The sequence below is a fragment of the Protopterus annectens genome, chromosome 7.part1, assembly GCF_019279795.1.
Source record: "Protopterus annectens isolate FY-2018-M chromosome 7.part1, PAN1.0, whole genome shotgun sequence".
NCBI lineage: Eukaryota > Metazoa > Chordata > Ceratodontiformes > Protopteridae > Protopterus > Protopterus annectens.
In genome coordinates this window covers 258,700,176-258,713,893 of record NC_056740.1, presented here as the reverse complement: position 1 = coordinate 258,713,893, position 13,718 = coordinate 258,700,176, and the positions used below count along the sequence as shown (strand labels likewise).

The 13,718-nt window shown below is 35.9% G+C and overlaps 1 protein-coding gene across 1 annotated transcript in view; it reads left to right on the top strand.

Annotated features, from left to right (window-relative positions):
- Positions 1-2,453: 2,453 nt before the first annotated feature.
- Positions 2,454-13,718, top strand: part of TRPM1 (transient receptor potential cation channel subfamily M member 1) — an 841,064-nt gene continuing 829,799 nt past the window's right edge. Inside the window, exons 1-3 of the mRNA XM_044078483.1 lie at positions 2,454-2,529; positions 11,386-11,587; positions 13,360-13,573. Of these exons, the coding sequence (XP_043934418.1) occupies positions 11,585-11,587; positions 13,360-13,573 (217 nt within the window). The 5' untranslated portion in view covers positions 2,454-2,529; positions 11,386-11,584. The remainder of the gene's footprint in view (positions 2,530-11,385; positions 11,588-13,359; positions 13,574-13,718) is intronic.

The window sequence follows — 13,718 nt, the reverse complement described above, 5'->3', positions numbered from 1 at the left end:
TACCCCAAGGCTCCATCCTTGAACCCTTATTATTTAATATCTTTATTAATAACCTCCACTCTTCTTCTCCATTCTCCTTGGCTATGCAATATGCTTATGATTTCACAATCTCTCTCATCTTCACACACTTACCCAAGAGCCTCTGCACTCAATTGAAAAATGGCTAACTTCCAACTAACTTCTACTTAACCCTAAGAAAACTAAACCTCTCCTATTCCTGTCTAAACCTCTACAACATCATAAAGTTATCTTTACTGTCTCCTCCCTAAACAACACTATCATCTCTGTTAAACCTCACAAAAAACTTGTAGGAGTTATTGATGACCAGCTAAAGTTTGATCTCCATACTCAGTAGTGTATTAAAAAGACTCATCAAAAGTTAGGCCTGCTATACAGGCATAACAAATTCCTCACAAATGTTTCTAGGCTCCCCCTTGCACAAGCTTTCCTACTCCCCACCATGCTCTATGCAGCCCCTATTCTTACATACCTCCAAAGCAACCTTCTGTCCAAACTGGAACTCACCTACAATAAAATTGTAAGATTTGCCTTCAACCACCCCTACTGGTCTCACCACTGCCTAGCCTTGTAAAACCTGCAGTGGCTGGAATTTCCTCATCAAATCCTACTACCCGAGATTCCTGTGACTCATTCTGTCTGACATGAACCCTCCTCCTGCCCCTCTCTCCCTTCCCTCATCCATCCCTACATTCCCAACTAGGTCATCCATAGCACTCAACAGCATCTTCTGCAAGTATATGTACCCAATAAAAATCTTGGCAAATGCCTCTACAGCTATTCAGTTTCAAATGCCTAGAATAAACTACTACTTAGTGTTAGATCGATCCCAAGCCCTAACTCTTTTAAAACAGCTCTAAAATATACCCTTCATAAATCATGGTCATGTTTATGCAATCACCCACCTTAACCCTTTCTTCCCCTCCTCTTATACTCCTCTAATACTCTTGCAGCTCTCTGCTCTCTGCTCTCTCTCTCTCTTACAAATTTCTAATAGTCAGTTTTCTCATAGCCTACAGCACTTTAGACTTGTATAGTGGTCTGTGCCTTGGAATTATCTCCTGTATATGGTGTACATTTATAATTTATTTGTTGACTTTATTTTGCATGCCTGTTACCATTTTTTGTTTTCTTCGTAGTACTGTATGTAAATTTAGAACTCTGATATGTTTTAAGTCATTGAACATGTTCTAGCATGTTTCTTTCTCTGACTATTTTGCCATATTTGTTAACTCTAAAAGGTGGTGTTTACTCTATCATTTGATTACGTTTGTTACATGTACTACTTGGACATTTTCTCCTGGGGCCTTTTCCCCTGAAAAAGGGCTACTGCTCAGTCAGACTAACCCAATTAACAAATGTCAAATAAATAAATAAGATAAATAAACTTTAGTTAAGGTTTATTACAGCATCTAGAAACAGTAAAACAATTCTAACACTTCCACACTTCCTGCAGAAACTAACAAGACATTATTTGGCATACCAGGGTAGCAATTAGTTCACCACAAAGTTCAACAGAGCAGAATCCTAGCCCAGGCAACATTGAGTCTCTGGCTGCATTCAGACCTGTGAGATAAAATCCTTATGGCCTAAACCAAGTCATTTAATTTCAAGTTGTTTTTCTTAATATTAGTTGGGCTGAGCTTAACCTGTTCCCTAACCTGTTCCCTTCTAGTATTCTCTGTTAAAATATACTCATTTATTCAGTTACAACAATATAGTCTGACATACATACATATTTCTTTTCTGTCTAACAGGAGCCACTGTTAATGAATTTTTAACACAAGCATATGTACAAATCAGTTTGATATTCAAATGGCATATAATTCTTTACAAAACTCCAGCTAGCTATATTGGCATATTCTACAAATGCATTGCCCTACTCCCCCTGGCACAGCTGGCACTAACTCACATCCCTGCATATATCATCATCACCATCATCATCATTGTCATCACATTTACAAGACAGATTATGATATCATCAGTAAGGTAGCTGATACATTTTCTACTCTTGGCTGGTCACAATGTTTTTTGACAGTGAGGTCATATATTTTAAACAAATTTTAGTGTGTACATGTTAGATGATAAGTTTTGGTTCCACTACTTACATATGTGAATACCAAAGAAAAATCATGAAGTTCAACCGAAAGTTGAACAAGTACAGAATTAAACATAACATAATATTTAGGAAGGTTACCTTCAAACAATATTTGCATCATTTTAAAAATATCATAAGCTTAGCACTCTTTGTGGACATGTTTGAATTTATTCTCATACAAATAATGCAGTTTTAATTTATCACAGATTAGGATAAGGATAGGTTTAAACATTTGTTTCCATACTTCCATTTGGTGAACTACAAAGTTTATTTTTTTAATATGTATTTTGCAATTTTGATGCTACATTGCTTTCTGTCTTCATCCTCTTTTAGGCTCAAAAGGCTTGGATAGAGAAAATATTTCAAAAACGTGACTGCGTTTTTATTATTCCAAACAACAAGGATCCTAACAGGTAAGGATAAAAAAAATCTTTAACCACTCTTCATGAAGGGGCATATGTCTTACACATATAACTGTCAAGATAGTACATCTCTAAAGATATATATATATATATATATATATATATATATATATATATATATATAAAAAGGTGTGTTTAAAATAATCTAAACACCATAACATTGACAGCAAAAATATCAAAACATAAAATATCTTTTGTTGCTATATTGTTATTATGCTGCTTAAATAAAGCATACCCATATACATGTTACAGTTAATATTTTAGTCAGCTGCAAGTAAGGTCGACATCTTCTTTGTTGACACACTTTGGTCAACAAAACAAAAGTTCAACAGGTGTGTGAGATTGATGCATAACTAGAGATGGGAAATATACCCTTTCCCTAGTAGTGTGTGATCTTGGAGATAAAATATATAAGTAGCAGATGGTGTGGGGGTATAGGGGGCTTGATACCCTGCAATGAAGATTGTTTTATAGTTGCATACTCCAAGGTTATTTGTTTGGGCATGTGCAATACAGTGTCAATATTATTTCTGAGATTATAATTATGAATTCTTATATATGCAATCCAATGAGGAGGAAACCACTATGAAAACTAATAATCAAAAATAAAAAAGTAGTTTTGGGCACACACACCCAGACAACAACCACAATCCAGCAAGATAAAAAATTATAAGTTTATTACAAATATAATAATTAAGTGCTTTTATCCTGTTATGATCAGGACTTCTTCAGAAATAACTAGTTACACAAGAACAATGTTTAAATACCCTAATATTAAATAAATGGAGCCAAAAAAGTTAATCAAATAATTTAAGATCATTTTTTATCTTGCTGGATTGTGGCTGTTGTCTGGGTGTGTGCACCCAAACTATTTTTTTTTGTTATTAATTCTTATATATAGTAATTCCAAAGAACATTGGAGGCACACATTTACCATGAGGCACTGAGTTATAACGTGTATTATATTCATCCAATGAAGAAAAAAAATAGCAGCACTTCCTGGCTTCTTAGTTTAAAAATGAAATGAAAGTAACAGTACATTTTGGCTTCTCTGTCCCAAAAATTCAATAAAACAAATTCAGGCCTTTGGCTTGCAGTTCCACAAAACAGTACCTTTCTGATATCTTTACATAGCCCACACAATCCTTATAGGAAATTGACTGTCACAGTCAGGTATAGACCTCACCCAGGCCTCATTTTCAACTCTCTGTCACAAGTACTCCCCTTGGTCTTACTGGGCCAGCATTCTCCATGCTTCCATGCTCTTTATTCTAGTTGAGAAACTCATTTCCTGAAGGCCTTGATACTAGGCATCTCTTTTTATAGCATTCTAATCAGTAATTAAAAGCTCTTTTCTTACTATTATGGAGTTTTCACCTGTTTAACTGCTTTAAGAATGTTCCCACACTCCACACTGCAGCACATATTTAAAGGTACATTACCTACTATCTTTATCCAAAATGTTACAATTCTCCCTCATGCCAGCACAAAACCAATGGCTGTAGACTCATAACAATGAACCATAGGATTGTTGGCCCTTGACAGCACATAAGCATTTCTGATGGCTTGGCTGGGCCTGTTAATCACTGTATATTAAAAGAATTGGAGGGGTAGTGTCCATCAGCACAACTTGGTATTGCCATCAGTCTGCCTACTAATCCATTTAATCAATATTCTTAGATTGTTTGCATGTTGATGTAATGCGGCAGGTGATGGATATTTTTATGTTTTTGTATCAAGTACTATTGTTGGCATTTCATAATATAATAATATTAGATAGATAGACAGATAGATAGACAGATAGATAGATAGATAGATAGATAGATAGATAGATAGATAGATAGATAGACCAAAGTTGCTGGCTGAGCCTCCTTAAAACCAAGAATACAAAAACATGAACTTCAGAGTAATCAAGCACTTATAACTTGGTTAGAACTCAATATATTTTATTGAAACATAAAAAATATTAAATGGATGATTACTTTCACCCTCAACAGAACTTCATCAAATGTAACTCTGTATCTATATCTATTGACATAGACATATAGCAGCTGTTTCTTCAACATACTCAAGCTCTTATAATAAAAGCTCAACAATGGTATCTTATAAAATGACAGTTTGAATATACATATTCCCATGCCAATTTGTGCTCATCGTGTTATGAGCACATGCACACAAAAGAACCATTTTGTGTAGGTGGATGAGGTGGTATAGTGCAGTGTATACTGTCAGAATAGAGAGACTATATACTAAGTCATAGATTACTGTTTCTTGAATATTCACCTTTCTCCAAGATAAGGCAATACTGAATTGGTATATATATAAATATGCATGATGGGGAGCTTCAGAGATCCCCCACCTTGCATTGCATGCAGGCTTCCTTCTTTAAATTCACTGCTGGTGTTCACCAGTAAGTCATTGGGTTACTGCTATGATTTGGACTGGCCACAAATTGTCCACACATGACTCATGAATTCCAGTATTTCTTGGGTATCTATAGTAAATACATAAACATTTTCAATGCATTCCATGTGATATTTCCTGAATTACACACACATCATGAGCCTTATTGTGAAAGAGAATATGTGAAACCAGAAGGAACATTTTATAGTGTTCTACAAAAATAATACAGATACTCTGGACATGACCTGACTCTATTGAGGCAGTGTATCTTTTTCACAAATACTTAATATGCAGCATGAGAAATTTGTGGTACTCATATATTTTGTCCTAACACATAACTCAGGGAAAGTGGCATTTTTTTCCTCAATATCTATTTGTAGTAGATTTAAATAAAACAGAGATGCTCAATGACACCATTCTCAAAATTCAGGCCAGCTTTCTCTGGCAATTAGTTCAGGGAATTAAATCACTGATATACTTCCTATAGTTAAGAGTTTTATTCTCTCAGCCTCCGTTGCTTACTGTATGATTCTGAGCAACTAATTTAACAAGACAGTGCTCCCAGCTTGCCACTGAAAGGGGACAAATTTCTTGTCGGCTTACCTGGTTAGCAAATTAAAAAATGAGGTTTTCTTGACTTAGACTCTGTAATTCCTGAATTTCACAACAAATTTCCCTTATGGATGCACTGCAATAAAGGTTTACTATAGGGTAATACACATCTGACTTAATTCACACATGTATGTGTTTCCTTGAGGGATAGAGCTTTCTTCTCTAAATATTAGTTTCCATCTCAATGGACCAATGAGAATTAGCACTCTTGATGCACAAATGGGACTGAGTATAGTTATGCATGTCATTTACTCTTCAAGTCCTAGCAAGTGTTAACCAGAAATATGACCAAGTCACCCAAGTCTGCACTGTTTTGTGCAATCAAGTATTGAAGTCATAGAAGTTGCTTTATGGGAACTTTTCTCTATAAGTTCTGTAAAGTCAGTCTAATATCTCCTCTTTAATACTGACCAGCATATCATAAGGATAACCTATTTAAAAACATGTCCATCAGGATATCCAGCTCAGTAATTAAATCCAAATCCTCTGATATGATTCTGGATAACCTCAGCATTTGACCTTTCACCAAACTTTTTTTCTGTATAAGGGGATGATTACTTTTAAAATGAAGGTAAGTGTTAGAAAAATTTGGTTTCCTGTAGACAGTAGATTTGTATCTTTCCTCATTAAGATCTTTAGCCAGTGAAACATCCAGGTAATTAATGTTATTTTTAGAATAATTGTAAGTAAATTTTAGGAATGAAGCAGTGGAATTTATATAAGAAATAAACTCTTCTAGTTGTTGGTTACCCTTCCAAATTAAGAATATATCAGAAAATGAAATAAAGTTGATATATTAACATGTGTTGAATTAAGTATGCAAGCTTGTTCCCAATGCCACGTCACTAGATCAATGAAGACTGGGGCACAAGCAGCAGCCATTGCCGCTCCTCTGATCTGCTTAAAATGTTCTCCATAAAAGTAAATGTAATTATTTTTCAAAATTATTTCCATAAAAGAATTAATCATTTTGATTTTTCTATTTGACAAACAATTCGCATTTACACAAAACCTCATGAAACCAACATAAACCAAGTTTGTGGAGGAGGGTCAATAACGTTCTTATGGACTTTTGGAATGCCAAATAAACTTGGAATAATAGGATGTTGTACTTGTAAATATTTAAACACCTTAATGTCAATCACCCCCTGAAGTAGTAAATCCTCTAAAATTAAATAAATTTTGCTTTAAGTCAATATTTATTTCATTTTGTGAATTGTTAGATAATTCAAACATCTTACTAATAGTCTATACTATTCATAATAAGTACTCCACCACTTATCACTTTTCATGATTCTTACATCTCTATTAGTACTGAGTTCTTTAAGTATTCTGAAATCTTCTGAATTTAAATTAAAATATTGTTTTTGTTCTTCTGTGCATATGCTCTTCTAATATCCTAAATACATGTTTTTTCAAAGACCAATAAAATATGGTTAATGGGGGGTGTTTATAGTACTTTTATGACAGAGATTAGTTTCATTATGCTGTGCACTTGCATTCTCCTTAAAGAAGAACATAAGAGGCAAGTTCAATTTCCTAACACAGAGGTTTCCAAACTGTAGATCACACGCTGATTTTGAGTGGTTCACTACACTGATTTTCTTTTAATTTAAAAAAAAAATTTTAATGGCGTTCTTCTTTAAGAATGCCCTTTGCGTCCAGTCACACAAATTCAGAAAACAAAAATAGGTTGCAAACATCTGTTGCGTCTGTGCGACCAATTGTTTAAGTCTTTGTCTTCTATTCGCATGGAATTTGAATTCCAGAAAATGCTTGGGCTGTGGACCACGAATGGACAAGTTCATAGGTTCACAGGTGTATACTAGGCTAGTGGCTCTGGAGCTTTTACAAGCCTAGCCCATAGAAGTGCACTGGCATCATGTTGCCAGACGTTAATTCCCAGTGCCTCTATCAAGTAGGGCCACTGGAGTGATCCCCGGGGTGAACTTTCTATTTCCCATCCACTCATCAAGATTTCTCTTGAAGAGAGCCAGTGAGGTGCTCTGCTTGACATGTATGGGAAGTCTATTTCAGAGCATGGGCAGTCTGAGATATGAATCTGTCCCTCCAGCATGTTCTGTTGATTGTGGCAATGAGGTTGAGTTCTCTGGAGCGTGTGGTGTGGAGTGATATGGATTTCTTTAGATGTAGCATTTCTAACAGAGCTGGGTCAGACATGGCTTTGTAAGTCAAGCAGAGCTCGCCGCTTAGTAGACGATAAGAGACAGAGAATAGCTGGAGTTTTTTTAGTCTGTCCATGTACGACATGTGTTTAAGGCCAAGGATTCTCTTTGTGAGGTACTTTTGAGGCCTTTCCACCTGTTGCATGTGTCTAGTGAGGTACATGCCAAATGGGGCATTATACTTGATGATTGGCCTAATGAGGGAAGAGTAGAGAGAGAGAGGGATGATGACCTCTTTCTTCCTGGATGCAAAACCCTTGGTAATGAGATATGCCACATAGAAGGACTTTCTGACCACAGTGGCAATGTGGTGGCTGAAGGAGAGGTTGTTGTCAACCTGTGTCCCCAGATCTCTCATAACACTTTCAGTATTCAGTGGGCTCCCATCAATGAGGTAATTAGTGGGAACTGAGTTTTTCCCAAAGGGGATGATGACGCATTTTTTAGCATTAAGCTTAAGGCCATGCTTTCAACACCAGTCATTGGTCTCAGTGAGGCCTTTCTGTAGGATGTCTACATCACTTGGGAGTTACTAATGGCTCCCAGCTTGCAGTTGTCTGCGAACTTGGTCTGCCAGAGTCCCTCCGTGTTGGCCTGGACTTCTGAGAAGTAGATGCCAAACAAGAGAGGACCCAGGACTGATCCCTGTGGGACTCCACTCGTGACTGGTCAGCAGTCTGACTTGGAGTCCTGCCAGTATTGAGATTAGAACCACTACTTATCTAGTTATTTCGACTATAGTATTATGCAGTTATGAGACGCGCCACGGAGCTTACATGATTTCATCTACTCCCAAAGTACTTCTAAGGTGAATGACATCAGCAGGTCTAGTAAAGTAGGGTAATGGGAAGTTTACAGAGTGGTACACAACTCAAAATGGTATAACCCACACAGTGTATGATTCTCACACAAACACACACACACATACACACACACAAACAGTAGCCACTATTGAGATTAGAACCTCTACCTAGCTAGTTATTTCTACTATAGTGTTACGCAGTTATCACACATGCCACGGAGCTTACATGTGAGAGGTAGGTGTGTGTGTCTGTGTCTGTGTATAAGAAGTAGGTACATCTGTGGTGTGTGTGTGTGTGTGTGTGTGTGTGTGTGTGTGTGTGTGTGTGTGTGTGTGTGTGTGTGTGTGTAAAAGGGAGGTGGGGGAGTCATACCTCTCATTTGTCCAGATTTTCACAGAATACCCAACTTCTTACCTCATATTTTTGGTCTGTTTCTCTTAACATTTTGTTTTTCTGGCAAATCATTGGCAAATCATTGAGGATTGAAATCAGAAAATAATGGCAGACATTTGAGCTTTAGACTTCATATCTTTCTGAAATTTCTCAGTAATGCAAAACATGTTGTTCTATCAACTTTCTAAGTTTGTAAGAACAATATTCAAAAGGTTCCCTATTTTTTGGGTTTGTCCCCCCATTATTTCTGGCTTTGTCCAGATTTCTTGCTGTAAGTCTTAAGAGGTTGAAAGGTATGGGCGGGGGGGTTTAAGATGAGGTAGGGGTGTATGTGTGTGACATACCTGTCAACAGTACAGATTTTCACGGAATGTCCAGATTTTTGCCTTATATTTTTGGTGTCTTCCTCATAAATATTGTGTTTATTTTAATTTGACAAATCAGGTGCATTTTTCAAGGAATTTAGTCTCAAGTGCATTTCAAGGAGTTGTGAGCTTAAAGGGAAGGCAAGTTCACTGCATGTTTACTGCTTTTCATCCTAAGTCTGTTTACAAGGCACAACATTTTTGCTTAGCAAATGGTATCACAATTGTGGTATAGAATTTTAAAGTAGTGTTAGTAGCACGATGGTTAGCATACTTGCTTACTGATGCAGAAGGCTATGGGTTCTATTCCACAACAAGTAGATAGATTGCTCTTACTGTGTTGTATTTTAAGGGGGGTGAGGTTCTGCAGTCCTGAGTGTGTCCTCCTTTGAATGAGATGCCTAGTTACTATGAGCCTGTTATGAGTTTGAAATCCATTCCCTATTGCAATAGTACCAGCTTACAATTTTTTTAATGTAACATAGACAATTTATTCTTCATGGGCAGCAGGCACTAAATTTGTAGATGAAACACTGAATATACATTTGTTTGCTAGCAGCAACCTCTTCATTAGTTACAGATCTCTTTAATTTGGAATTATTCAGATTACTTTTACTTCTGCAGAAATTGTGTGTATTGATTGATACTGGTAGATTGTGATGACAGAAGTTTGAGTGGCCTTTTATGGTTGAAATGTTCTGAATTGGTCAGTTTTGTCATTATTGGTTCGTAAGTTTTCTTTCATTGCTTACTGAAAAAATGTTCAAAACTATAAATTTAAAACTTGCTCTATCAAGTGGTACTGTATTATACAACAGATATAATTTAATACAGTCAGGAAGGTGAATCAAAGAACTTTTGCATGGTCCTGAAAATATGTGCAAGGGGCCTATGATTTGAAAACAACCCAAAGGTAAACTTAATCCACAACTGGCCAAATGCAGTTTCTTTGAATATGGGTTTCAATGCTGTGTTAGTGAATGTGAGTTTCAAAGGCAGAGAGGTTCTAATGCTAAGTCTGTTTTAATTGTGAGACTGTACTGCGTTGTTTAGCAAATGTCTACCAGTGTTTGTGCTATAAATTTTGAAATAAAAGTTTTAAATCCAAATATCTGTAATGATTGTAGAAGTAAAGCAGAAAACAGTATGCACACTGAGAGTTTTGAACAGTGTTTATGGTAACTGTCACACAAGTGACATCACAGATGATCCCCTCCTTTCAGTCACAGGAGACGAGCCCAAATGACAACTCCATGCTACTTTTCAAGGCATGAACTATTGAGGCTGTGTGGTCATTCTACTATCAGACCACCCCAACAAATACCACTCTTAGCCCTGGCCTGAGGGGCAGTTCCCAGTATTCTTGTTCTGTATAGTGTTTACTTATTGTTTGAAACATCCTCCAATTGATTTTCGATATTATGAATTGTTTTTGGTCTGGCCCCTAATTTTATACAATTCACCAGGACTGGCCCTACATAGACTGTAAAGCTCCTGATAGTGTAGGTGTAAGGATTGGGTCTATGTCATATCATCAAACGGTCACATTGTCGAACATCATCTCATTGACAATAGAGGTCATCAGACTCCCACACCCCCTGTTATTATATATACCAACTCCGAGATTGCACCACAGTGGGAAAATGGGCAAATGTCCTGATCCCCAGCATAACGTGATCTCATTCAGAATGGTCCAACAGCCTGCATTGTCAATGAGATGATACATTCAACAATGTGTCCATTCAGTGGTCTGACATAGGTCTTAAGGATCACAATTCCATGTAAACCCCATCCCCTATAATTAGGTCATGACTTCAGAAAAAGAAAAAAAGACATGATTGAAATTGAAATTCTAAGTGACATTATCCATAATTCCAATAACCTTGTCTACTACCAGCAACAGGAGATATTTTATATGATAGGAGACGTCCAATGAAGTATCCTGCTATACAAAATAGTGTTGCATTGCATGTTTTAAGGTATGAAGTACTATTTAAAGAATGAACTAGAATGAAATTCAAAAACAGTGTCAGACTAGTCAGAATTATGCAATTATTTAATTATTCATGTACTTTTTTTTTACAGGTGCGGCTGTGGTCAGATTATCAGTCAACACACTGCAATTCCTCTAGTCGCAGTAGATAATAAAAATGGAGAAAATAACCAGCTTGTGCAAGTGTCCTCACCATCAGAAAAATGGTCTGCAAATAAACACACAAGGGCTAGCCAAACTGATTCTTATGGAGTCCTCGAGTTTCAGGGTGGAGGGCATTCGAATAAAGCCATGGTAAGATATGAACTCTTTACACACTTACCACATTGCTGGTCTTGTTATAAAAATAACTAAAGAAATATGACAACAAATAATTCACCTGGCAGTGAAAACTTTCTAAATGTTGTATTTATTGTACTGCCTGCCTGAAAAGGTAATAAATACAGCTACATGACTCCAAAATGGATTTACAAGAAAAAAGTGTAGTAAAACAACATGGAAGTCAAATTTCATTTGGTATCAAAATCTTAATTTCCAAAAATAATTTGTTTTATTTTAGCACAAGCTAAATTATTCTTGTTTCATTCAAGGATCTATATGCATTTTGAGAGAATTTGCACATGCACAGCAACAGAAACACATTGGTTCAGGAAGTATACAATAATTTACTTAAATGAGACAGAAAATTAAAAAGATTTTCTCAACAGTACTTAGATTAGTAAAACCTTTGAAGTTTCAACAATAATACCTGTCCACAGCAATTAATACAACATGCTTATTGCTTTCTGCTAGTGTAGTCAATGCAGGTGTAAGAGTACAGCTGTCATAGTGACTGATACAACATTTCTGTAGGCTTATAAGTATGACATACAATACAATCTCACTTTACTTAATTTAAAAACATCAAAAAAAAAAAGCCCAGATAAAAACATAAAAAATAGCCAGACAAACCAAAGTCTTAACTGCATACCACATTAATCTTCTTCTGAAGGACGATACGAAATATGCAAATCATCCCATAAAGATGTGCAAGTGTTCTAGCGGCATGGCTAGAAAAAAGAAATAGGCAAAAGCATTAAAACGTCCGTGGTGTACTAGAGTCTTTATTGTGCAGTACTCTAAACCTCTAATAAGGTTTGGCTTTATTAGCCCAAATACCTTAAAATATTTAAAAAGTAAACATTCAGTGGGTATTCAGGAGCCATGTATTAAAGAACACATTTATTGTTGTAAGGGGTCATTTTCACATGTCCCATGGATCTCTTTCAAAAGAGGTTTAAGGTGCTACACAGTGAAGACTCTGGTTTGCCAGGACTTTTTTATGTTTGCCCTTTTCTTGTGTGGCTTTTCTACTTTTTTGTGGGAAAAGTTACAGTCATGCTAATGTTATGGACATAAGGCTTTTTTAAAGCTGAGTGTTTTGCTTTTCAGTTTTTTTTTTTTTTAAAAGAAGGCAGGACTTAAATGAGCTATGTAATGTTTGACTGAAAGTGATTGGGCAGATTAAAATGATGTATAATGTTTGCAACTGGGAGTGTGTCAGTATGGTTTGTGATGTAAAATGCTTGCAACTAGGATTGTGTTAGTGTGGCTTGTTTTCATTTATATAAATGTATAATTGCTTATGTCATAAGTGATGGTTTAATAAAGATGTTTCTTGTTTAACAAAAAGGCAATAATTGAATAATTTCTGTAATGTTGCTTAAGTTTTATGATATATAGCAATATATGTGAAGTATAATGTTTGTAAACATGATGTTAATACAGTTTGATTACTTTTATATAAATGTAAATTTGCCTATATCACAAGTGATAATTCAATATAGGTGTTTAATAAACTGTTCTAATGACCTTGTAAAAGGGGTAAAATAATTTATGTCAGTAGCTAGTGGAGTAAAGTGGGTGTTCTATATGGCAACATATACATTGTAGCAGTTATTTAGATTGTTATTCTATTAAACCTTCTACACTGTTCAAAAATATGTTCAACACTTGTGAGTTATTCCAAAAGTTTATTGTGAGTGCATTATGCTGCAAACTGAAAATGTTCTTTCATCATTTTACAGTACATTAGAGTATCATGGGACACAAAACCAGACAGCCTCCTTCACCTGATGGTAAAAGAGTGGCAGCTGGAACTTCCCAAACTTCTCATTTCTGTTCACGGAGGCCTTCAAAATTTTGAGCTGCAACCTAAGCTGAAACATGTGTTTGGAAAAGGTTTAATCAAGGCTGCCATGACAACTGGAGCCTGGATATTTACCGGAGGAGTCAATACTGGTAAGATTATCACAATATTATCATTAATGCAGAAGAAAGTTAGTATTTTTCAGGGAAATCAAGAATTCCAACTGTATTTGTTCTAGGATAAACTGTAAATGTTATTTTCTACTTTTTATTACAGCAATATGAAACCAAGAGAATC